We start from the raw sequence: 25,136 nt of genomic DNA on the forward strand, positions 1-25,136 counted from the left end.
TCTGATGCTGGGAGGGATTGGGGGCAGGAGGAGAAGGGGACGACCGAGGATGAGATGGCTGGATGGCATCACGGACTCGATGGACGTGAGTCTGAGTGAACTCCGGGAGATGGTGATGGACAGGGAGGCCTGGTGTGCTGCGATTCATGGGGTCGCAGAGTCGGACACGACTGAGCGACTGAACTGAAGTGAACTGATAGTCTCCCTACTGTTGCATCTACTCAAGCCCCACTGGGGTCAGTTCTCTCTACTGAGACCAGAGTGATCTTGTCAAAATGTCCTTCAGAACATGCCGCTCCCCTTCCACAAACTCCCCAGTATTTCCCATTACTGTTAGAATAAATGCCAAAGCCCTGATGTCGTCCACCAAGCCCTGTTTGATCTGTCCGTCCATACCTTCCTGCCCCCTTTTCATCCCACCAATCACTCAGGGTACCACACTGCTTAGCCTCTGCCTCTTTTTCCTGGAACACAGTAGTTCCGTTTTTTGCCTCTGCACTTGATATTTCCTCTGACAAAAAGGCTCTCCTCCTTGGAACTGTGCATGGCTGGCTTCTTAAGGCCAATGGACTTGCTAAGTGTCGCCACCAGGAGTGGCTTTCCCTGACTCTATATAAAGAATATTCCCTCATAACTATCTATTACATCTTCTTTTTAATTTTTTATGGCACTATTTGAAAATATTTCATTTGTTCACTTCTTTTTTGGTCTGTATTTCCCTCCAGGATATGAGGCCCATAGAAACATGAATTTTGTCTGTTTTTTTCACTGCTGCCTACCTAATTTATTCACCTAATGTCTAGCACAGTTCTGGGTACCCAATGATTCTCAGTAAATATTTGTGGAAGGAAAGAATGAAGGCATAAATGTTTTAGGAGCAGTAATGGATATAAACAGGAGATATGAGGGATGAATATGGTTCTACCTCTGTTTTCAAATGCTTTCAGTTTAATAGTTTTGGAAGTCCATCTACAAATACATAGGCAAAAGGAGTAAAGGAGGAAGTGGTCAAATGTCTTCTAGAAAAGGTTATGACCTGAAGTCCTTCCTTCTGAGACCTTGAGGGGGCTCAGGCTCCAGTGATTTCAGGATTCCCCTCGGCTGTGTACACTGCAGATTCTTTCATCCTTGGTAAATTTCCATGCACTGGCAGCTGCAATGAGATTGTAGAAGCCAGGTGAGATGGACTAGGTGTGGTTTCCATAGACTGAAGACACTGTGTACATAGGCAGCAACTCACCTTAAAGAGAAAAAAGTCTGTATAGTATAGTGAAAGTGAAGTCGCTCAGTCGTATCCGACTGTTTGTGACCCGTGGACTGTAGCCCACCAAGCCTCTCCGTCCTCAGGATTCTCTAGGCAAGAATACCGGAGTGGGTATACTCACATGGTATTGTGATTTCTGAAATGGTGGCCCCATGACTAAAAAAGGTATTTGAAAATTAGTCCTTACTTGAATGGAGAAGGCTTATTAAAAATGTTGTCATCTAAACTTGAGGATATTACTTCTCAAAGTAGAAATTTTATATGAGGATATAAAACTTAGCTAATAATTTGTACCAAGACAGAGTATGAATTGGAGAAGGCAATGGCACCCCACTCCAGTACTCTTGCCTGGAAAATCCCATGGATGGAGGAGCCTGGTAGGCTGCAGTCCATGGGGTCGCTAAGAGTCGGATACGACTGAGCATCTTCACGTTCACTTTTCACTTTCATGCATTGGAAAAGGAAATGGCAACCCACTCCACTGTTCTTGCCTGGAGAATCCCAGGGACAGGGGAGCCTCATGGGCTGCCGTCTATGGGGTCGCACAGAGTCGGACACGACTGAAGCGACTTAGCAGCAGCAGCAGAGTATGAATAGTAAGAAATTAGGTGAAGAATTCAGACTACAGAGTATTTCAAATCACATGGCAACCATATTCTGATGGCAGTAATGTGCTTCCTAGCTGTTCTGTGCAGAGTAAAGGGATGAAATATACAATGTTAGATGGTTCTGTAGCCTCACTTGTTACCTTACCTGTAATATCAAGCAGGCTAATATCTGATTTTAGTAAAGCCATGTACATTTCCTCTCATAAGGTTATGTGTGTGTTAATTATCTAAAATTAAGTGCTCTGGTTTAATATATAGTCCAGTATCTTTTATGACTGTTTCAAATGTCTTATTGTTTGTGATTGTGTCAAAGAATATATATTTTTTTAAATACTTGAAACTTTCTTCCAGGAAGATAAGACTAAACAAAAACTGTTTTATTCCTTCTTTGGTCAAAATACCTTTTAATTAATTGACAACCTAGTTGACTTTAAAAAGTTTGAATATTTGTACATGTGTGTTAGAGCACAGTAATCATGTTTGAAGTCATGGGATATAATCTTTGCATCTTTGTAACAGTGAAAATTCAGAGACAAATAAAAATGGCATTGAATATGAGAAAAGGTAGATTTATTGGAGATTGTTAACACAGTATAGCCATGTAGCCATTCATTCCTATAAACTTCTATATAGTATTGATAATATACCATATTAATAAGTGTTATCAATATTAGTAGATCTCAATATCATAATATTGGGTGAAAATCAAGATGCACAATACCATACACATTTTTTTATAAAACTAATAATTCAATAAAGGGTAGAAAGTAATGAAACAGTGGTATTTATACTACTTATAAAGACTGTTTCAGTAGGATAAGTATAGTAGAGGTTATAAGTGCCTTGATCTTGGCCCATAATTCTATGAAAACCTAATAGTTTTGCTACTCTTGCACACAATGAATGGAAGTAACTTCCAAAGAAAGTTTAAATTTTAATGGAATTGATTTGAACTTGATTAGTATATAGCTGTGAATTTTTGTTCATACACTAAAGAAAAGCACCTTTACAAATAAAAATAGCCTAATGTTGTAAAATGAGTATTACACAAAGCAGATTTATCCATGCTGAAAGTTAGTCCTTAAAATAATTAGACTACACCAAAGTTAAATGATTCTTTAGGACAAGACACCATAAGCAAAAGTAAAAGAGAAGGAAGAGAATGGAAATATTTTTGTAACATATAAAACAAAAGATTAGTGTTGATAGACTATATAAAGAACTCTCAAATCAATAAGAAAAAAAAAAAAACCTCTCAAATTTAAATAAGGCAAAAGATACAGTAAGGTAATTCAGAGGCAAGGAAACCTGATTGGCTAATAAGCATGTGAGAATATATTTATCCTTGTAATAACTGAGGAAGTGCATGATAAAGGAACACAATGTCATTTTTCACCATCTGATTGGCAAAAGGTTAGAAGTCTGACAATGTTGCATGTTGGATGAGAATGTGAAAGGAAGCCTCCACACCCTGCTCTCAGGAGAGCAAGTTGGCAGAATAAATTTAGAGAGTGGTTTGGCTGCTCTAGAGTAAAATTATTCTTTGTGTACACCATATGATTCAGTATTTTTACTTATTTATAATTTGTATACCTTGGAGAAACTTTTGCATTCATGTATAGGGGATATAGTCTTTGCATCTTTGTAACAGTGAAAATTCAGAGACAAGTAAAAATGGCATTATATAAGAGAAAAGATAAATTTATTGGAGATTGTTAACACAGTGTAATGCCATGTAACCATTCATTCCTATAAACTTCTATCTAGTATTGATAATACATCATATTAATAAGTGTTATCAATATTAGTAGATCTCAGTTATCATAATATTGGGTGAAAAATCAAGATGCACAGTTATATACACATTTTTTTTGTAAAACCAATAAATAAAATAATTCAATACATTATTTCTGGACACACAGACTAGAAGGATACACATTAAAATCCTGACAGGGGTTCCTTCTGGAGAAGGAGTAGGGAAAGAACTGAAAATAAGGTACAAAGGAGATAAAAGGGACTTTATAATGTGTTATTTCTTTCCTTAAGTGATGAAGCAAATGTGATGCACTGCTCATAACAGTTAATTCTAGGTTGTGGGTTTGTGAGCCTTTGCTGTAGTATTAAATAGAACTGGTCTTCTGATTAAATTTTTTTTTTTTTTTTTACTCAAGAAAACTTAAAATTTTCAGACCATCCTGTTAGCATTGAGGGTTTGGGGCCTGGTTTTCCTTACTGTTTGAGTTTAAGCAAATCATTTAAGGCCTTTCAGCCTCTCACATCCAGGATGGAGATAATAAGTATTTGCATAGTGGTAGTCCTGAGTACATATCCTTGGGTACTCACCTCCAGCCCTCCTCCTCTGGGAGCCTTCCGCTGTCCTTGCTCTCCTCTGCCCAGAGGATATAAGGCCTCTGGATATAAGGCAATGGATGGAAGGCCTCTGTGTTCCTCAAGCATCCTGTGCACTGCAAGGCTTATTGTTGTTCAACTACTCAGTCGTGTCTGACTCTGTGTCCCCATGGATTTCAGTATGCCAGGCTTCCTTGTCCTTCACCATCTCCAGGAATTTGCTCAAAGTCATGTCCATTGAGTCAGGGATGCCATCCAGCCATCTCATCCTCTGTTGTCCCCTTCTCCTCCTGCCCTCAATCTTTCCCAGTATCAGGGTCCTTTCCAATGAGTTGGCTCTTCGCATCAGGTGGCTGAAGTATTGGAACTTCAGCTTCAACATCAGTCCTTCCAGTGAATATTCAGGGTTAATTTCCTTTAGGATGGACTGGTTGATCTCCTTGCTGTCCAAGGGACTCTCAAGAGTCTTCTCCAACACCAAAGCAGGCTTATTATATTAGCACGTTCTTTTCTGATAAGTCTCACTATGGGCCAGTCTCTTCCAGTAGATAAAGAAAACTATAGGACAGGTCTTAGGGAGGAGCAATAGTAAGTGCTCAACAAAAAGAACTTAGTAGCCATGGAAACTGCTTCAGTTCAGTTCAGTTCAGTTGCTCTTTGTGTCCGACTCTTTGCAACCTCATGAATCGCAGCACGCCAGGCCTCCCTGTCCATCACCAGCTCCCGGAGTTCACTCAGACTCACGTCCATCGAGTCCGTGATGCCATCCAGCCATCTCATCCTCTGTTGTCCCCTTCTCCTCCTGCCCCCAATCCCTCCCAGCATCAGAGTCTTTTCCAACGAGTCAACACTTCGCATGAGGTGGCCAAAGTACTGGAGTTTCAGCCCCAGCATCAGTCCTTCCAAAGAAATCCCAGGGCTGATCTCTTTCAGAATGGACTGGTTGGATCTCCTTGCAGTCCAAGGGACTCTCAAGAGTCTTCTCCAACACTACAATTCAAATGCATCAATTCTTCGGTGCTCAGCTTTTTTCACAGTCCAACTCTCACATCCATACATGACCACTGGAAAAACCATAGCCTTAACTAGACGGACCTTTGTTGGTAAAATAATGTCTCTGCTTTTCATTATGCTGTCTAGGTTGGAAACTGCTTAGTACCTTTTTAATGAAAGAATGAATGAGCAAAAGAGCAAAACTATAGCAAGACTTTATAGAGCAAAACACCCTGTAATGGCTCTCGAGGCTGTTGCTATGCTTTTGACTTCAGTGAATATAAATATAATCCCCCCAAATCCCTTACAAATCCCAGCCTACAATTTATATCCTGGAGATTTTCCTGCACCGTGAATAGAGTCATCAATATGCTCTCATTGAGAGACATCAACATTTATATTTAGACACTTTAAAGAATAAACATTTCACGCCCTTTGCCCCAGCTCATCGCTTGGGATAAGCATCCACTGTAGTTAAAAAATGACAGTTCATGCTTCAGAACTTCATTTAATAAACATTTTTTGAAGAAGAAGAATAAAGGTTCTCTCTCAGCCACTGAATAATATTAATATAAACAGTACTGGGTGGTTGTCAACAGCGATTGCTGGCACTCTGTCAGCTCTCCAGCCGGCTTTTTGACATGTGAAGGACATGAGGTTTTAGTGCTTTCAGAGGATCTGGAAAATACATTTTTATTGTTCTTCTTCATGGATGGAGAAGCTTTACAAACTTGTTTTATTTTTAAAGCACTTGATGTTTTGAATGAGGATCTTTTCTTTTACATTAACAAAAGGGAATGACACACCATAGACTTGTTAGCCTGAGGCACAAGGAATGAAATCACAGGGAGATAAAAGACCCTGAGGGAACCACGGCTTGGGAAGAAAGGGTATATGTTTCAGGAAGAATCGTGTTTTTCTATCCTTTGAGACAGCAAAAAATTATTTTGGTCTCTTCTAAAACCTACTCACTCTATAGAGATACTTTCTTGAAAATGACTTATTGGTTCTTTGTTTACATATGAGACTATGAAAGGCTGAATTTTCTTTCCTGTTAATTTCTCTAATAATCACAGATTATCCTGTGTTTAAAGTCAATGGAGAACATCACAGTGAAACTCCACGTAAAAATGTATTTTTACGTCCATATAGCTGACTGATATAACCTAATAGATGCTTGACATTTAGATGTTAAGGGCACTTATAGACATAGTTACTTTAAACAGCAACCCTGGTGAGGGTAGTTATGTATTATAAACTGACGTCACTTTCCCTATGATAAACATGAGTTCTAAGATTCAATACATTTTCCCGTTTTAAGTGTCTGGTAGAGATGGGTCGCACAGAGTCAGACTCGACTGAAGTGACTTAGCAGCGGCAGCAGAGATGTATCCACAAGGTTCTAGAATTCCATATAGTTCCACAATTTTACTTCTTTGATTCCAGAAATATTAAACCGAGACAAAAGAAAAGCAAAGAACAAAAAATGGACTACTCAGCTCATCTAGGGTTTGTTTAGCCCTAACACAAGTACACAGAATTGAGCTCTTTTGTTATTCTCTATAATTCAGAACCAGTTGTTTTAAGAAAGTACATTATACTTCAAAATGTGTTTCAAGGCTGTTTCTGTGGTCTTCGTGGATGTAGATAAGCCGGGGAAAAATCAAGTGCTGGGATTGATGCCTTCTAATATGGCAGATCTTCGAGATTTTATTTATCACCATCTACTTCTTTAGTCCAAGAGGACAATTTCTAAGAAGCTCACATATTTGTTTCTAAGTTTATCCGTTTACATTTCTGAGCTTCATGTGTGAGCCTGCACCTCTCTGGACACGTTAATCATCAGCAAATGAGAAATTTCTAAATCCAGTTTTTAATTGACATTTAAGAATAGGATGTAAATTAACACTGGGTTTCATCCCAGGCCTGAGCTTTTTCCAATTGGCTTTACTAAAAAAATGGATGAAAAGAGGGATACCAGGGCTTGGTTTTTACTATATGGAGTTACTTGGCAAGTTGTTTTTTTTTTTGTTTTTTTTTGGAATTCACATTGTGAGAACCAACTTGTCCTTTTTGGCGTGAATGATTCATGCAAGACAAACAAATAATACAAACGAACGACAGGCCTGTTATTCCAGCCTCATACACAGCTGGAGGATTTTTTTTTTTCAGGGTTGGGACATTTCACTGAGCCAACCACAGAATAAAATTTCTGCTGCCACCAGATCTGTGCTGTGTCATACATACCAACAAGTATTTTAGATGTAATTAGTATGTTTCACCATCCCCATATGACAGAAAATTAAATATAATGAAAGTCAGGAACTTGTTCAAATTTCATGGCTAAGAAGTTGCAGTGTCCCTCCTAAGGTCCAGGCCTGTCCAGTGTTAAGTGATTGTACCCCAGCTAAGTGATTGATGAATTTTATAACAAGGTGAATGTGATGGTAAACATTACTCTTTTCTCTCAGGGAAAAATGATTTCATCCTTTTTTTTTTTCCCTCTGATGAAGGAGTCCTTTGGGTAAGACACTGTATTAATGTGTCCTTGTTCCTTCCTCTGGGAGTCTCTCTCCATTTAGTACTTCTCTGTATCTCTACTTGTTCTCCTTTCTTTATTCTTGGTCTATACAGAAACAAGAGATTTACTAAACCATCTCTCATTTGTTCAAAGATTTTTTCCTATGGCCTTGGTTTTGTCAATACGTGTGTGGCTGTGGACGTGTTGGAACATTCCTTATCAAGCCGTTCTGATGAGCCTGTACTAACACTTTGGAACCTGGGAACTGTCATTGAGGCAAACAAGCATTACTTCTCAAAACACCTGTGTGACTTGTGTCCTACGCTGTTCCCCCCTGAAAAGCTGGCAAAGGCCAGTGACGTGCAATGGTAGCAGGACCTGTAATGGTGTTGGTGACATGGGATAGTCTGCAGGGCACGTGCAAGATCACAGCTTGGGAGGCCCTGCTGGGTTTGGATTGAACTCTTGCTTTTGCTACTTGAACGCTAAGTGACTTTGAGCAAATTATCATCTAAGTCCATTTTTCACATGATATGGTGGAATAATTATACCTCGCTCATTGAGTTATGAGGATAAAATGAAATAGCTGCATATGCTGACACATCTTCAAAACTCGATGCATCTTGAAATCTCTTCTCTCTTTCCCTGTTTCTTGCATGGAAAGCTAGACTGAGGGTTTGAAGTAGGTTCAGTTCAGTCAGTTCAGTTCAGTCACTCAGTAATGTCTGACTCTTTGCAACCCCATGAATCGCAGCACGCCAGGCCTCCCTGTCCATCACCAACTCCCAGAGTTCATTCAAACTCATGTCCATCGAGTCAGTGACGCCATCCAGCCATCTCATCCTCTGTCGGCCCCTTCTCCTCCTGCCCCCAGTGCCTCCCAGCATCAGGGTCTTTTCCAATGAGTCAACTCTTCACAAGAGGTGGCCAAAGTATTGGAGTTTCAGCTTTAGCATCCAATGAACACCTAGGACTGGTCTCCTTTGTGATGGACTAGTTGGATCTCCTTGCAGTCCAAGGGACTCTCAAGAGTCTTCTCCACCACCACAGTTCAAAAGGATCAATTCTTCGGTGCTCAGCCTTCTTCACAGTCCAACTCTAACATCCATACATGACCACAGGAAAAACCATAGCCTTGACTAGACGGACCTGAAGTAGGTTAGGAGGGGAGAATGTACCTAGAATTGTGATAATTGTTTTGCAGGTTTCTCTGCTTGTCTATGGAATAAGGTTTGTGATATTGTACAGGAGACAGGGATCAAGACCATCCCCATGGAAAAGAAATGCAAAAAAGCAAAATGGCTGTTTGGGGAGGCCTTACAAATAACTGTGAAAAGAAGAGAAGTGAAAAGCAAAGGAGAAAAGGAAAGATATAAGCATCTGAATTCGGAGTTCCAAAGAATAGCAAGGAGAGATAAGAAAGCCTTCCGTAGCAATCAATGCAAAGAAATAGAGGAAAAGAACAGAATGGGAAAGACTAGAGATCTCTTCAAGAAAATGAGAGATACCAAGGGAACATTTCATGCAAAGATGGGCTCAATAAAGGACAGAGATGGTATGGACCTAACAGAAGCAGAAGATATTAAGAAGAGGTCGAAAGAATATACAGAAGAACTGTACAAAAAAGAGCTTCACGACCAAGATAATCATGATGGTGTGATCACTCACCTAGAGCCAGGCATCCTGGAATGTGAAGTCAAATGAGCCTTAGGAAGCTTCACTACAAACAAAGCTAGTGGAGGTGATGGAATTCCAGTTGAGCTGTTTCAAATCCTGGAAGATGATGCTGTGAAAGTGCTGCACTCAATATGCCAGCAAATTTGGAAAACTCAGCAGTGGCCACAGGACTGGAAAAGGTCAGTTTTCATTCCAATCCCAAAGAAAGGCAATGCCAAAGAATGTTCAAACTACCACACAATTGCACTCATCTCACACGCTAGTAACGTAATGCTCAAAATTCTCCAACCAGGCTTCAGCAATACGTAAACCGTGAACTTCCAGATGTTCAAGCTGGTTTTAGAAAAGGCAGAAGAACCAGAGATCAAATTTCCAACATCCAACGAATCATCGAAAAAGCAAGAGAGTTCCAGAAAAGCATCTATTTCTGCTTTGTTGACTCTGCCAAAGATTTTGACTGTGTGGATCACAATAAACTGTGGGAAATTCTGAAAGAGATGGGAATACCAGACCACCTGACCTGCCTCTTGAGAAACTTATATGCAGGTCAGGAAGCAACAGTTAGAACTGGACATGGAACAACAGACTGGTTCCAAATAGGAAAAGGAGTACATCAAGGCTGTATATTGTCACCCTGTTTATTTAACTTCTCTGCAGAGTACATCATGAGAAACGCTGGGCTGGAAGAAGCACAAGCTGGAATCAAGATTGCCAGGCAAAATATCAGTAACCTCAGATATGCAGATGACACCACCCTTATGGCAGAAAGTGAAGAGGAACTAAAAAGCCTGAAAGTGAAAGAGGAGAGTGAAAAAGTTGGCTTAAAGCTCAACATTCAGAAAACGAAGATCATGGCATCTGGTCCCATCACTTCATGGGAAATAGATGTGGAAACAGTGTCAGACTTTATTTTCTTGGGCTCCAAAATCACTGCAGATGGTGTTGCAGCCATGAAATTAAAAGACACTTACTCCTTGGAAGGAAAGTTATGAGCAACCTAGATAGCATATTGAAAAGCAAAGACATTACTTTGCCAACTGAGGTCCATCTAGTCAAGGCTATGGTTTTTCCTGTGTTCATGTATGGATATGAGAGTTGGACTGTGAAGAAGGCTGAGTGCTGAAGAATTGATGCATTTGAATTGTAGTGTTGGAGAAGACTCTTGAGAGTCCCTTGGACTGCAGGAGATCCAGCCAGTCCATTCTGAAGGAGATCAGCCCTGGGATTTCTTTGGAAGGACTGATGCTGAAGCTGAAACTCCAGTACTTTGGCCACCTCATGTGAAGAGTTGACTTATTGGAAAAGACCCTGATGCTGGGAGGCAGTGGGGGCAGGAGGAGAAGGGGACGACAGAGGATGGGATGGCTGGATGGCATCACTGACTGGATGCACATGAGTTTGGGTGAACTCTGGGAGTTGGTGATGGACAGGGAGGCCTGGTGTGCTGCGATTCATGGGGTTGCAAAGAGTCGGACACGACTGAGTGACTGAATTGAACTGAACTGCTTGTCCATGTTAGTTACCCTGTTCTGTGTGTGCTCTCACTTTCACTCACTCACCATCTGCATCTTGAGAGCAGCCCTGTACCAGGTACTGTGTGGACCTAATTTTCTGGTCAGAGTACTCAACTAATGGCATCAGTACTGTTTTCACAGTGAGCTCACTGGCTTTTTTGTTTACATAGAATCATTTTCAACTTACAGCTCTTCAGATCTGATTGTCCCCTTCATTTTATTTTCTCTTTGATAAACACCCTATGTTTTCACCTCTGAGATAATTTCCTATTCTTAGTGCCCCTCGATGTTGAGTCACCAGCTGACCCCATAAGCTTGCTCAGTGGAAGGTCTTATCATTGGCTGCTCCACCTTAATGGATCATATTAGATGAAACACATCATTGTGAGGTATTATGTTTAACCAAAATACTTAATTTCACTGCCTCAGGAGCAGAATGGCCTTGTGACCAGTGTCTGGACTTTTGTTTGCCGACAACCTTGGGTTTGAATACTGATGCCACAGCTGAGTGTTTTTGGATGTTTTACCTAAGTGTTCTCATCCTAAATGTCCTCTGTGTGCTAAAGGTGATAATTATACCACTTTGTTGGTGCTGTAGGGACTAGAGAGAGGTGGGTAAAGCACGGAGCATAGGGCATGACACAGTACAGATGCTTAGCAGATCCAACTATTTAGAAGCAGAACTTTTCGCTTGCTTTTCTCCTCCCACCAGAAGGATACATTCAATTACAGAGAATTTAGAAAATCTAGTTAATTCGGATGAATTAGAGAAAAATCACACACAGTCTTAAGATCCAGAATAACCAAGTGTTCCCATGTGACCACAGACCTTTTCAGTATCTGTCTCTGTGTCTTTTTCATTCTCCCTCTTCTCCTCTCTCCCCCATACATTAGGGCCAGTCATATACAGTGGCCAACATGAGGTCATTTATAACCTAAATTAATGACAGTTTCATGTAGTTGATTCTAGTCTGTTGCTGAAATTGAATCATGTGATACATATTTTTAGTCTACTTTTTACAGTTAACGATATTTACAAACACCTTTCAAGTTCACTTGGACTTCCCTTGTGGCTCAGCTGGTAAAGAATCCACCTGCAATGTGGAGAATTTGGGTTTGATCCCTGGATTGTGAAGATCCCCTGGAGAAGGGAAAGGCTACCCACTCCAGTATTTTGGCATGAGGAATTCCATGGACTGTATAATCCATGGGGTCTCAAAGAGTCAGACACAACTGAGCAAGTTTCACTTTCACTTTTCAAGTTCACTAAGTATTCTTCTATAATATCACTTTCAATTGATGCATGGTATTCTGTTGTATGATTATACCAATTTTTTTTTACCAGTCTTCTACTTCTAGAAAATTAGGTTGTTTCAAATTTTTTTTTGTTATTATAAACAGCACTGGGATAAACATCCTTATAGCTTTGGAGGGGGAAGAATATTGTGGTTTAGAAAACAGACAGGAGATCTGTTCTTCACTCCTTTTTACCTGTATGACTTTAAGCATATCAACTGTTCTCAGTTTCTTCAATAAAATAAGGATGACTGTAGTCCCTGCTTCATAGGGACACTGGTCGTTCATCTGTCTCAGGTGCTTTCAACAGTATCGGTGGGCACAATTTGTAAATATTATTAGTGAGTTAACTATAGTGAATTGATGTCATCTTTATATACTTATGTTTTTTTCCTTTGGAAAAATCCCCAAAGATGAATTTATGAGTCAAGGGCTTCTCATACATTTTCCCAGGCTAATCTCTAAACTGGATATAGTATCTGAACTCCCACAGTAGTGCAAAGAGTGCTGGTGTTCCCAGAAAGGGAGTTATTATCATCCTCACTGTTAGGATCAAGCTCATTGTCATTATTATACTACTTCATGACTCAGGGGCACAGTTTTTCACAGCTTAATATCTCTGACTCATTGGAAAAGACGCTGATGCTGGGAAAGATTGAAGGCAAAAGGAGAAGAGGATGGCAGAGGATGAGCTCTTTAGATAGCATCACCGACTCAATGGACATGAACTTGAGCACACTCCGGGACACAGTGAAGGATAGGGAAGTCTGGTGTGTTGCGGTCCACGGGGTCACAAAGAGTCAGACATGACTTCGCAACTGAACAACAACAGCAACATCTCTGAATCAGAATGCTTCTCTTTATCATTGTCAGTCAGGTGACTGCCAGGACATGGTTGTATGAAACCTTCTGCTGACATTTGATAAATGTACAAGGGTGTCTATGTGTCTTAGTTCAGTTCAGTCCAGTTGCTCAGTCGTGTCCGACTCTTTGCGACCCCATGAATCGCAGCACGCCAGGCCTGTGTCTTAACATCTGTGAAATTCAGTTTGAGGGATGTGAAAAAAGGCAAACATATATAAAAACTGTGATCTAAGTGCTAAGTTAGTGTCATGGAAAACACACAATGCGTTTTTCAGAGAGCATCTCAGATTGGGTCTGTAGAATGGACCTGAAGCTCAGAGGTTCTGGACTGAGTGTGGCAGGCTAGGGAGGACTGATGGAGGGGACATGTCTAATATTTCTTCCTCTCTGCTTATTTCTGTTCTTCTTTTTGTTATGCACACAGCTAAGAAAGATGATGAGGGCAATGATGTAATAGCGTAGAACCCCAAGAGAGCATTCATGATGGTCTTTTCAAAACCTTTTGGTTGTTGCACGTATCATTCTTTCTGAATGTAAAACTGCCTGCAGCCTCCCTCTCGCAGTTCCTCCTTTATTCTACACACAAATCCTTCAGACTTTACCTATATATGGTTCACTATGCCATTATGTCTCATCTTAGACATCATTTTGTTAGGGAAGCCTTTCCCTACTCACCAACACTAGTTAATATCATCCCTGTGTTTCCCATTGTACCCAGTCCATATGCTTACCTTACCGCTTATCACAGCGTATTTATGCTCTTGCCTACTAACTTGACACCTTGTCATTAAACTGTAAGCTTGTAGAAACATGAGCTTTATTATTCTTGTTTGAAGTCAAGGTCTAGTACCACGCCTGGCAGAAAGCATGTACTTAAAAGATTTAGGCTTGAGTCAATTTCAGTCCCTAGCCCTTGAGTGTAACCTCTGGTCACTAGAAGTTACAGCCATAAGGGCCCAGGGGTAAGTCCATTCTCTTCAGTGCTCTGCTAGTTGTCCTTAAGGGTTTGTAGCATGGACTGTACACTTCTGATATTGCATAGTAGTTTTAAATTCCTTTTTTTTCCTTTTATTTGTTTAATTTATTATGAGAACTTCTTAGAGTAAGCTGTCTATGCTGAGACCCTCGATAAGCTGTCTCCTGAAATATCTGCATTAATCTGGGCACATGGCCTCTGACAGCCTGTTTCTAGCTGTTAGCACAATGAGAGCTGAAACCAGTAGCTGTAAAGGAAGCATCACCCCCTTATTAGCATCTGAGTTCTTTAATCTGAAACAAAATTTTGTTCATTTACCTTTTCCTGTTAGGCTAGTCAAGCTATTTCCATGTTAACTACATTGTTTTTTTTTTTTAATGTATTTTATTGAAGTATAATTGATTTACAATATTGTGTTAATTTCTGATGTACAACACAGTGGTTCAGTTATACATATATTTTTTGAAAGGTTGTCAGTAGGAGAAACCAACCTAGTCCCTTTTTCTTGAGGAGTGAAACATTTGCCCCTTGAAATTTGTGTGAAATGTTAACTAAAAGATGCCAGATAATTTGAGTTCACTCTCTTCAAACTGTCTTTCCAAATGCAGTAGTTGAATTCAGGATAAATGTCCAAGCTTGGCATTAAATATAAGGAACAAATGCTGCCTCTTGTCAGGACACTCAACATACTCTTGTGTATGTAGTAATCAGGGAAGAAAGCTGGCTTTTGTGTGATAAACTGTGTAACTCACTGGGGTACATTTAACAGTGGATGTACTGAAGCAGTTAAATCTGACAAATGAAAAAAGGAAGTCACAGTGACGCCAACATTCAAGCCAGGCTTCTGTATCTTACTTACTCTACTTCCTGTCTGTTTTTCTGTAGACTTCTGTCTGTGGGTTTTCCTCCCAACGGAGTCCATGTTGGTGTCTCGTACTCACATTGTGAGGCATGTGTATCAATGGGTTTTTTAGGGAAATACAACCCCGAGGGGAGAAGCTGTCACTTCAAAGCATGCCACAATGCTTAGACACAGCCAGAAAATTAACCATGTCGGCCAGATAATGTTTCCTTAATGCTTTAACCCTTTCTTTGATGCTGATGTGTGTGTATGTGTGTGCGCTCAGTAGTGTCTGACTCTTTGCGACTCCATTGACTGTAGCCTGCCAACCTCTTCTGTCCATGGGATTTTCCAGCAAGATTACTGGAATGGGTTGCCATTTCCTTCTCCAGGGATCTTCCCAACCCAGGGATCGATCTCATGTCTCTTGACTACTGTGTTACATAGGTTGATGGATTGATGCTGATAGTCATCAATTTCTGCTATAAGCTTGTTTCTACCACAAGGAGATATCTTACGAGTTTTGTTTTTGTCTGATCATAATAGAACTGATATCTGCCTGACTGCTGTGCTGGGAGACAAGCTGTTGAAGTGGGTGGGCAAATAAATGAATTATGAAGGAGAGGAGAGACCAGCTCTGTCCCCTCAGTACTTGGCTTCTTCCTACCACTCACCTCTTATTGTAAAATATACTCTATAAAATGTATATGCTCCAGCCCACCCTTAAACCCAGTTTCACAGTGAGGGGAAAGGACTCTAACCCTTCATGAGTTGTTTTGTTTGTCTGTTTTAATTCTTTTAACATGATCATGATATCCTTATCAAGGTAGATTTATTAGCTACATTGTTTTCTTTTGTCAATTAATTAATTCTCCATTATACATAAGGAAAAATGTATCTTTAATTTAAAATGAGGTTCCCAGAAGTTGAAAGGAATATGGACATTTTGGAGAGGATTCAGCAGAGAAAATGTGTGAAATTGAATAAACTTTAAAAAAATGCATCAAAGTATTGAAGTTGTAGTATTTAGTATATATTTGGGCTATACTGGCATCAAGGATGTATTTACATTTAAGGAGTAAAATCATTTATAATATAGAGAACAATGCTACGCTAGATTGACTATACTGTGAAGAAGATGTGGGGGAACGAGAAGATCAAACTGTAGAATAATGCCTTTGACTTACATAGAATGGTTTTCCTTACTCTTAGGACTGATGAACCAGGGCACTAGTTACAAAGGACTTGTTTACTTTGGGGGAACCTTCAGAACAAGATAGATTCCTTTCCAACTGAGATAGCTGGGAGGATTTCAAGAAACACACCATGTAATTTTTTTAAGAATGGATCTTAGATTGAAAGAATTAAAACTGAAAGAAAAAGGAGGGTTGTCCATATCCACAGTCAATTAAAAAAAATACTCTTATGAATAATAGTTAAGCTGAAATCTCATCTTGGAACCATCACCTAATCTTATTTTGTGAAAGAAGATTGTTCTTAGGTAATTGCTTTCTTGATCTGCTTTAGGTTCAATAATTCTTTCTCACTGCTTTTATTTAATTGTGTTAAAGTATGTTTATTAAAGTACTAATAAGACTAAAGCCATACTTATTAGAAATGGAATTATTCATTTAAATTTTTTGATATTATGAAATGAAAGGTAGGTTCTAATACTGGAAGCTGAATCCTGCAAGTCTAAAAAGTTGTTTTCTGTGTACCTAGTTTTGTTTTTTTCAATAGTTTATTCTGTATTACAAAATTTTTATGAGATGAAACTTTGTTTCATCATAAAGGCAATTTATCCTAGGAACTCTAGGCAGGGTACTTCTTCCCCAGTGATTTTTATAGCATCTAATTAATAAATGGATGACTGACTAGGCAATGCATGTTAAGAGTAGACTTTGCTTATTGTCACTCTTGATAAATTTTAGAATGTTTGTGACTGAAGTTTTTTTTCTTCTCTGCTTTTTCCAGCTCTTTGACTTGAATCAAAGCCATTATTCCTTTTCTTGGGAAATGCATCTTAAAGCTTTTTAAATGCTGGGTTTTTTTGCCTTTGTCTTTCCTGGTTTTATCTACCTCTTATCTGTTTATTTGCTGTCCACTTTCAGGTTCTGGTTTGTTATATTTTTAAAATAAGTCAATGACTTAAACATTTTAGTCAGTTTTTTTTTTTTTTTCCTGCCTTTTCTTGTTACCTTCCAGTCACACATATTTTGACTGATTTATCGTGAAAGCACATCAGTTTCCTTTTCGGGAGCTCGGCCCAGGCCCATAGCTAGCAGGATCAGCCCACCGCACAGTGGACTGCATGAGGCTCATTTCTTTGTCCCTCTGGTCACTGAGGGAGTCCAGGCCTCCTCACTAAGCCGCTGACTACCATGCTTCTTGCCCGGTCTCCTGGCTCTTGTCAGTTCCTTCCTGCCCTTTCTTCATGCTGCAGGCAGCTGATCTTACTAGAAGGCAAATCTCCATTGACCCTCAGTGCTTAAAATCCTTTATTACCAATCCTCTGTCAACTAGATACAATCCAAACTTCTTGATGTGTATAAAACCCCTGCATAAGCTGACCATTCCCACCTGCCTAGTCAGCCTCCTCTCTGCCCACAACTGCTCACACCCTCCCCAAGCCAGTGACTTTGCCCATATCACACACAACACTCCAGGTGCAGGGAGCAGGCTGAGCACAGGCCTCAAGCGATGCTTGAGGAATGCAGTGATAGAAAGTGGTCCAGGGCTGAGCACCAGTGAAATATTGCCGTAGGTGTGTACCCAAGCCCTGCTGCTCAGTGGAGAAACGGTGACAAAGGGTCATCCAGCCACTCTCTCCAAGGGGAGAGGAAAGCTGGTACTGAAGAGCTGGCCATTATCCACACCCACACTCTGATGCCCTCCACTGTTTCTTTCCCCAACCTCAGCCTGTGACGGTGATCACTGGGGGCCTCATTGCAGCAGCCGGTGCCAGTGCAAAAATGGGGCCCTGTGCAACCCCATCACGGGGGCTTGCCACTGCGCTGCGGGCTTCCGGGGCTGGCGCTGTGAGGAGCGCTGTGAGCAGGGCACCTACGGTAACGATTGTCACCAGAGATGCCAGTGCCAGAATGGAGCGACCTGCGATCATGTCACCGGGGAGTGCCGCTGCCCACCCGGATACACTGGAGCCTTGTAAGTGATGCGCCCCTGGGCAGCGTGGCAGAGCCCTCCCACCCTCTCTGTTCCCGCTGCTGCCAGCCTCATATTCCTGTACTTCTGTCTCTCTGGCTGCCTAAGGAGTTACTGAGGGGACAGGACTCCAGGCAGTGACGGCCGCTAGGTGCTCCTGCTGTTTGTTTGTCGAGCATCAGAGCTCAGTCAGGGTCTCAGAACCAGCTTCCCTGCCTTTCTTTGGCAGAGCAGAGATAGAGGGGCCTGGATGGTGTGTTGAGTAGCAATATTTGGGGTTTCTGGGGCAGATCTGACACTTCCTCGATTGCGTTCATTTTACACTTTTGGCTATTAATGGTCCATGTTGTTCTGCTCTGTGTGGCAGTTAATTAGATGGATAAAAGAGGATGAGTTCAGTGCCTTAGAGAAGGAAATAGATGTTAGAAATAGTTTATGCTCAAAGGTTAGCTGGGTTATTTAAGGCTCATAAATATGCATGTGTTGTTTTGTGAATATAAAAGGACTTGTATCACATTTGTGTAGTATATGTGCACACAGTTTAATTCTTTCTGGAAAACACAGAAGCAAGTACTTAATCTCTACTGTGTTACGCTTAGTTGCTCAGTTGTGTCTGACTCTTGGCGACACCCACCAGGCTCCTCTGTCTATGGGGATTCTCCAGACAAGAATACTAGAGTGGGTTGCCATGACCTCCTCCAGGGAATCTTCCCAACCCAGGGATGGAACCTAGGCCTCCTGCATTGGAGGCAGATTCTTTACTGTCTGAGCCACCAGGGAATCTCAAGAATACTGGAGTGGGTAGCCTATACCTTCTCCAGGGGATCTTCCCGACTCAGAAATTGAGCCAAGGTCTCCTGCGTTGCAGGTGGATTCTTTATCAGCTGAGCTCCCAAGGAAGCCCTTGTCTCTACTACTTTCTTTATTTTGTGGGAAGGGCATTCTTCGGTTTGCTTGTATTAGCAAACAGACTAAGAGGCAGAATTTTCCCAAAAAAGTGAGATTTAAAAAATCTTGTTCCCTTACTGAGAAAATCACACCTGTAAATCACAGAACTAAAACTTGAAAAAAATGTGGCTCATTAGGTAGCTGCTTCCTGCTGACAGGGTTAAGGCTGTAAAGTAGAGCTAAAGAAAAAACTGAATTAGCCAAGAAAGCCCTGATTTTCAGAAAAATGGATGAGCATCTCAGACTATTTAATTGTTAATGTTGCTTTTATGGGTTTTTATCAAGGTCCCAGTTGAATAAGGTTTTGAGAAATTTGAAGCAATTTCATAGGAGAGTAAAAAAGGCGGAGGCTTAGAGTAGGAGGTATACTCATTTACTGTGGAGGAGGCTCATCATTTTGAAGAAGAGAATGCTAAAAATTGAGTACAAGGAATATGTACTAATCAGTTGATGTGAAGATGTTTCTTTCTTCTTTGAGATTAGAACAAACACACCAAGTACACTTCCAGTGTAACGCATGGGCTTTTTGAGAGTTGCCTGGATAGCTCCTGTCACTAAGGAGTGTGTGGCCAGCGAGAGTCATCTCTCTGATAGGACAGATTCTCCTCAAATTGAAATGGTTTCAATAGAAAATATCCCCCCAAAAGGGAAGGAGTAGGTGACCCCTTGACCCTTCCAGTCAATATGATTGGTGCTCTTGATGTTAATGAAACGAACAATATTGAACAGAGGAGCTTGTCTGTTTTAGGGTCCTGGGTGCTGCTGTGTTTGTGAACCTAAGGGTCATAGGTTGGAATAAACTATGGTGTCCTTTGTCACATGTTAATCCCTCAGCTGTGAGGACCTTTGTCCCCCTGGCAAGCATGGACCACAGTGTGAGCAGAGATGCCCCTGCCAGAATGGAGGTGTATGTCATCACGTCACTGGAGAGTGCTCTTGTCCTTCTGGTTGGCTGGTAAGCATCCCACCCCACCCGCCAAAGCCCCCTGTTTCAGGATACCCGAGTGAAAATGCATGGGGAGAACTTTAATACAAAAGAATGTCACATCAATGGATAAAAATTTCAAAATTGGAAATATCTGACCATTTCACAGCAGGAATTTTTTAGTCCAGAGAAGGCAGAAGGTGATTAAATCCTGAACTTGAAGTTTACTAAGGGTCCTCATGGAAAAGTTAGTAGGCCATCTGTCCTGCATCTCCCTTCAGGATATGAAAGGGAAGTATCTTGCCTTTCACATGACAGCAAAAGCTGTTAAACACTGTAAGGATTCAAATAAGCATTTTCATAATTATGTTCTATGGATCATTATTATTCTTTGGGAACATTATTCTCAACAGGTTAAGTGTTGTGTGAAAAAGTTATTTGGTCTTTGAATCTGGAGACTCATTGAGGTAAATCAAGTTTTCCAAGTATTGAAGAACTCAGAGCCTTTAGTGTAATGATCTGTACCTTACTACACTTTGCAATTTTGACCGTGATGCTCTTTCTTTGTGTAGTATCTCACAGGCTTGATCTTATGTGGAATACACAATGTCAAAGCTGGTTTACTAGGTAGATTACTCTAAAATCAGGCAATAGTATTGGTTCATGTTTCTCTGAGTTGGTTTCTGTAAAAGTCTGCTTGAAGACAGAAGAGTGAATAACCAATGTCTGTTTCCTTCATGAACATACAGAAAACAAAACAGCAGTTTACTTCATGATTATCTTCCATCTCCATGAGCTGTACTGAAGTTGCTCTTGCCGGGGTGCAAGTGATGTAATTGCCAGATTCAATAACAGCTCCTCCATCTTCATTCTACTTCGTTCCTCCGAAGCTTTTGACTCTGTGGCTCATTCACCTCCCTTTCCTAATCTCTCTCTCCACTTCTTTGATAACCCCTTCTCCCTCCTCTGTTATTAAAGATCTCTTTTCCTAATCTCTCTTTTTTTATATACCATTTTATTTCCTGTGTTTCACACCAGTCTTTCTCTTTTCTCCTGATACATCTTTCCTGGAAGTCTCATTAAGATCCGTTACTTTAACAGTCATCAGCTGATTTTTCTCAACCTTGACTTTCTCTGATCTGAACACAGATATGTATTTGTCACTGTGCTGTTAGACCCCCCACCCTAGTTTCACCTAAAGACATGGGTCACTATCTGCCTGAACTATGCCTAGGCTGGAGCCTTAGGAGGCAGACATGGTATTGCCCTTGTTGTAGGAATAGAGCAAAGAAGACTTGGAGTCCACTTCCAGTCAGAATCATGGGAAGTAAGATGGGGTTCAAGATGGTAAGACCACTAGGAGAGGTGAAAAAGAAATATCAGACCCAAGGCAAGAGTTGGAAATGATAAGCAGACAAGACAAGGAAGCAGAGCCTGGAGAAACTCCATGGAGCAATAGAGTCAGTGCAAGGGGCCTTTTATTGAGTGCATGATGGTGAGGCAAATAGAGAAGCTCTTGGAAAACTACTGACTTGGAAGCAGCCCTGTCAAAGTCGGTGTTTGTAAAACCAGATTTGTCATACACCTAAACCTTTCTTAAGGTGATTCTCTTTTTACTTTTTTTTTTTGTCTTCATTAAAACCAACACTTCTCTCTTAGTTGCCCAAAGTAGAAATGCTGACATATCTTTGATTCCTTCTCTTCTTTTATGTCTTATAGTCAGCCTTTTGCAAACGCTGGTCATTACATTGTTCTTTGGATGAGCTGTAGAAATGTTACTTGCAGAATTTTTGTGTAGATATTGTCTGCAGGGTTGCCTCATCTTGAGGTTGAAGCCTTCTTCTTCTGGGTTGGAGTGGTCATGAGGTAGGATGCTGATAACCACAAGTTTGGTTACCGTGAGTCCCAGTAGGAGGACACATGGCCCTCTCCATCAGCCGAGTAGAGCCTCCCATATATTCTGCACCCCTACCCTGATGGATGTTTCTTACTGAATGTTTCAGGTCATTTTTCTCTAAGTGCAGCTGAGCTTCTCAGTTACACTTCTCTTTGTAACATTTTATTTGTGCAGTAATCCCAGGTGCTTTTCATAGGTGGCTATATATTCCTATTACACATACACAAGTATATATTTCAACTAATAATGTCCTGTGTGCATGCTAAGTTACTTCATTCGTATCTGACTCTCTGCTACTCTATAGACTGTGGCCCACCAGGCTCCTCTGTCCCTGGTTCTCCAGGCATGAATACTCGAGTGGGTCGCCATGCCTTCCTCCAGGGGATCTTTCTGACCCAGGGGTCGAACACATGTATCCCGTGTCTCCTGCACTGGCAGGCGGTTCTTTCTTTCTTTTTTTTTTTGGCAGGCAGCTTCTTTAGCACTAGAGCCACCTGGGAAGCCCAATAATATTCTACTTAAAGCTATTGACTCACATTAATCCTTCTTTGCAAACACTATTTCAACAGCATCTCTAAAGCTTATGTGGGACCATTACAAAATGTGAGTAGTTCCTGAGAGAGTGAGAATTTTCACCAGAACCCTGGCTTACCATGGATTGACCCTTGACATATTTATTTCATCTAGTCATGTTAATATGTTGTGCTAGAATGAGGGGTTAGAGCTATTTTTATATCTGTCTCCCTCATCATATTGTGAGCTAATTAAAGGTTGTGACTTTATCTTTGATTCTCAGAGCTTAGCACGATGCCTGGCACATAGATGATTCTCACTTAAGCACTGATTTGAATCATCTCTCAAAGGCTTTTTCAGTTCCAAGATTCTGGAAGAACTTTTCTCATTGGTAGATAGCTAGAAACCACCAGAGGAGACTTAATTAGCACACCAACTGCCTTTGTGGGTAGCCAGGAGTTAGAGGAAATGTATTTTCTTATGCTATCCAGAATAAACATTTACAAAACCATCTGGTGTTCGCTAGCCTCCAATTTCAGAGTGCCCACAGTCTGTCTTTTTTATAGAGAAGGAGGACAAAGCAACAGCTTCCAACAGTTAAAAACATTGTAAAAATCCCTGTTATTTGGGGTTATTTTGTTTGATGTAATAGTAACTCCAATAAATACATGATAAACTACAAAGCCAAGTTATGTAGCCAAAGGAAGTAGAAAATAGTAGAGTATTTCATTGACTTATCGGTAAAGTATCTTATGCTTCTCCACATAGGACTGGAATAAATATGACAATATCTGACAAGACAGACAGCCTCTAGGGTGAGAAGATGTGTCCAAGTTACTCTCTCGATTTCTCTCCCAGGAAATTAGTTTTCCTATTGATCTTGGCCCAGCAATGTTTGTTGAACCTGCTGAAAATAAAAGTGTCTTTTCTTCCAAAATAAAATGTCTAGAATTGTTTCTGTTGAAGTATTTCTTAGGCAATGTTAATGTTAATTCAGATACACAAAATGTCAATCCTTTTTTCAATGCTTCCTTATAAGAAGTAAAACCAACAATAAGGTGTATTTTCTCTAGAGCATATGGTAAAGTATTTGAATATTCCATTTGGGCCAGATGTTATCATTTATGTAATGGATGCTCAATAAGTGCTGTTCACTTACTGTACATGTAAGACACAAGGAAGAACACTTAGGAGGATGTGTGAATGCCTTAGGTTCCCATAATCATTTGAGGTGACTTTGTTTTTTTAACATAGGTATTTCTTATGATTACTGTGCTGCCACCTATGCGTCTATCTTGAGATTTAGGCTTACTAAGAAAAAAAGTCAATTTAGAATTTCTAACAGCTTTGAGGTGATAAACAGAGTTTGTGTTCTAAAATCTCCTTTATCTAACCTTTGTGCAGCCCTGTTCCCATACCCTGCCTTCCCTTCCTGCTTCCTCTCTTTCCTCCCTTCTCTCTCTTCTTTGACCCTTCCCCGACTGGAGGCGCAGCTAATTTTCCAAGTCTCTTTGAATGCAGGGCACAGTGTGTGGCCAGCCTTGCCCCGAGGGTCGCTTTGGAAAGAACTGTTCGCAAGAATGCCAGTGCCATAATGGAGGGGTATGCGATGCTGCCACAGGCCAATGTCACTGCAGTCCCGGGTTCACCGGGGAAAGGTAAGGGCAGCCTTGCGCCTCTCTGACTATGGCCTGGAAGCGAAGCTGGGAGGGTCCAGGGAGCACACTTACTGCCATTTGTCTGTGACTATTCCATAATCTTCCGAGAAGCATCTCTAAGGTATCAGTGTATTTGACAGATTCCTTCCCAACTCAGTGCATAGCGACTGGACCACTGACAACGATGGTGAATTGAAGATGCAGAGAAAGCATTTTTTTTAAAAAATGAGAAAATATCAGAAACCCATAATGGCTCATTCCTACAGTTACATGATGAGGGCAGCCACTTCAAACCCCAACACTTCTAACATTTTAAAGATTTTGGATAGATTTATTTTAAAATAGGGTGTGTACTCAGGTATCTTTAAAAAATATGTCAGGCATAAAGCTTCCTTCCTACGACGCCGTGTACTCTTAACAATGTGTGTCGTTTAACTGTGTGGTGGTGATAGGAATAAGACCCGGTGGGACTTACAGGTCTCTCCTGATGCTTGTGTGGTGTGTGGTTTTATATCCACAGCTTGTCCGTTTTGTGTGTTAGGTGGTAAAGTGTTACCCAGAGTGCTTTGTTTAGCTTACAGCTTCTAATTTGCTCTTTAATCCATTATATCCTGAAAGATTTGATAACCAAACTCGTTAGCTTGTCTGTAAAATTAGAGAAAGAGGCTTGAGAGGCAGAAGAGTATATTAGCCCCAAACAAAGAATTTGAAACCTCTGTCCTTGGAAATATGCTCATCTATAATGTTCAAACAATAATTGTAATTTCTTCTAGGGTTGTAAGAATTAAATGAGTACATTAAAGCTTTTAGAACAGTGCTAAATCTTCCAAATATTAGCTACTATTGTAGTTGAGTGATTCTATGAACTGTATAAATACTAGTGATTATTAACTTGAATGATATCTAGAAACTGTATAAATATTAGCTATCAGCTATCATTATTTTTTTATATCTATGAATTAAAAATTCCTTTCACTCTCCTCTCTGATGTTTTTCTTTCTAAAATTCTGGTCTATGACTTTTAATAAGATACTGTAGGGTGTTTTCCCCCTCCAATTTAGGCTTCACACTTTCTTAGGAAATTTATTTATAAGTATTTTATAATTTTTGAAGAATCCCATTTAAGTTTT

General features: G+C 40.5%; 1 protein-coding gene across 1 annotated transcript in view; it reads left to right on the plus strand.

Annotated features, from left to right (window-relative positions):
* Positions 1-25,136, plus strand: part of MEGF10 (multiple EGF like domains 10) — a 185,636-nt gene that overhangs the window by 105,406 nt on the left and 55,094 nt on the right. Inside the window, exons 6-8 of the mRNA XM_040241755.1 lie at positions 17,822-18,068; positions 19,848-19,968; positions 23,870-24,006. Of these exons, the coding sequence (XP_040097689.1) occupies positions 17,822-18,068; positions 19,848-19,968; positions 23,870-24,006 (505 nt within the window). The remainder of the gene's footprint in view (positions 1-17,821; positions 18,069-19,847; positions 19,969-23,869; positions 24,007-25,136) is intronic.

Source organism: Oryx dammah, unplaced genomic scaffold (genome assembly GCF_014754425.2).
Source record: "Oryx dammah isolate SB20612 unplaced genomic scaffold, SCBI_Odam_1.1 HiC_scaffold_5, whole genome shotgun sequence".
NCBI classification, from domain to species: domain Eukaryota; kingdom Metazoa; phylum Chordata; class Mammalia; order Artiodactyla; family Bovidae; genus Oryx; species Oryx dammah.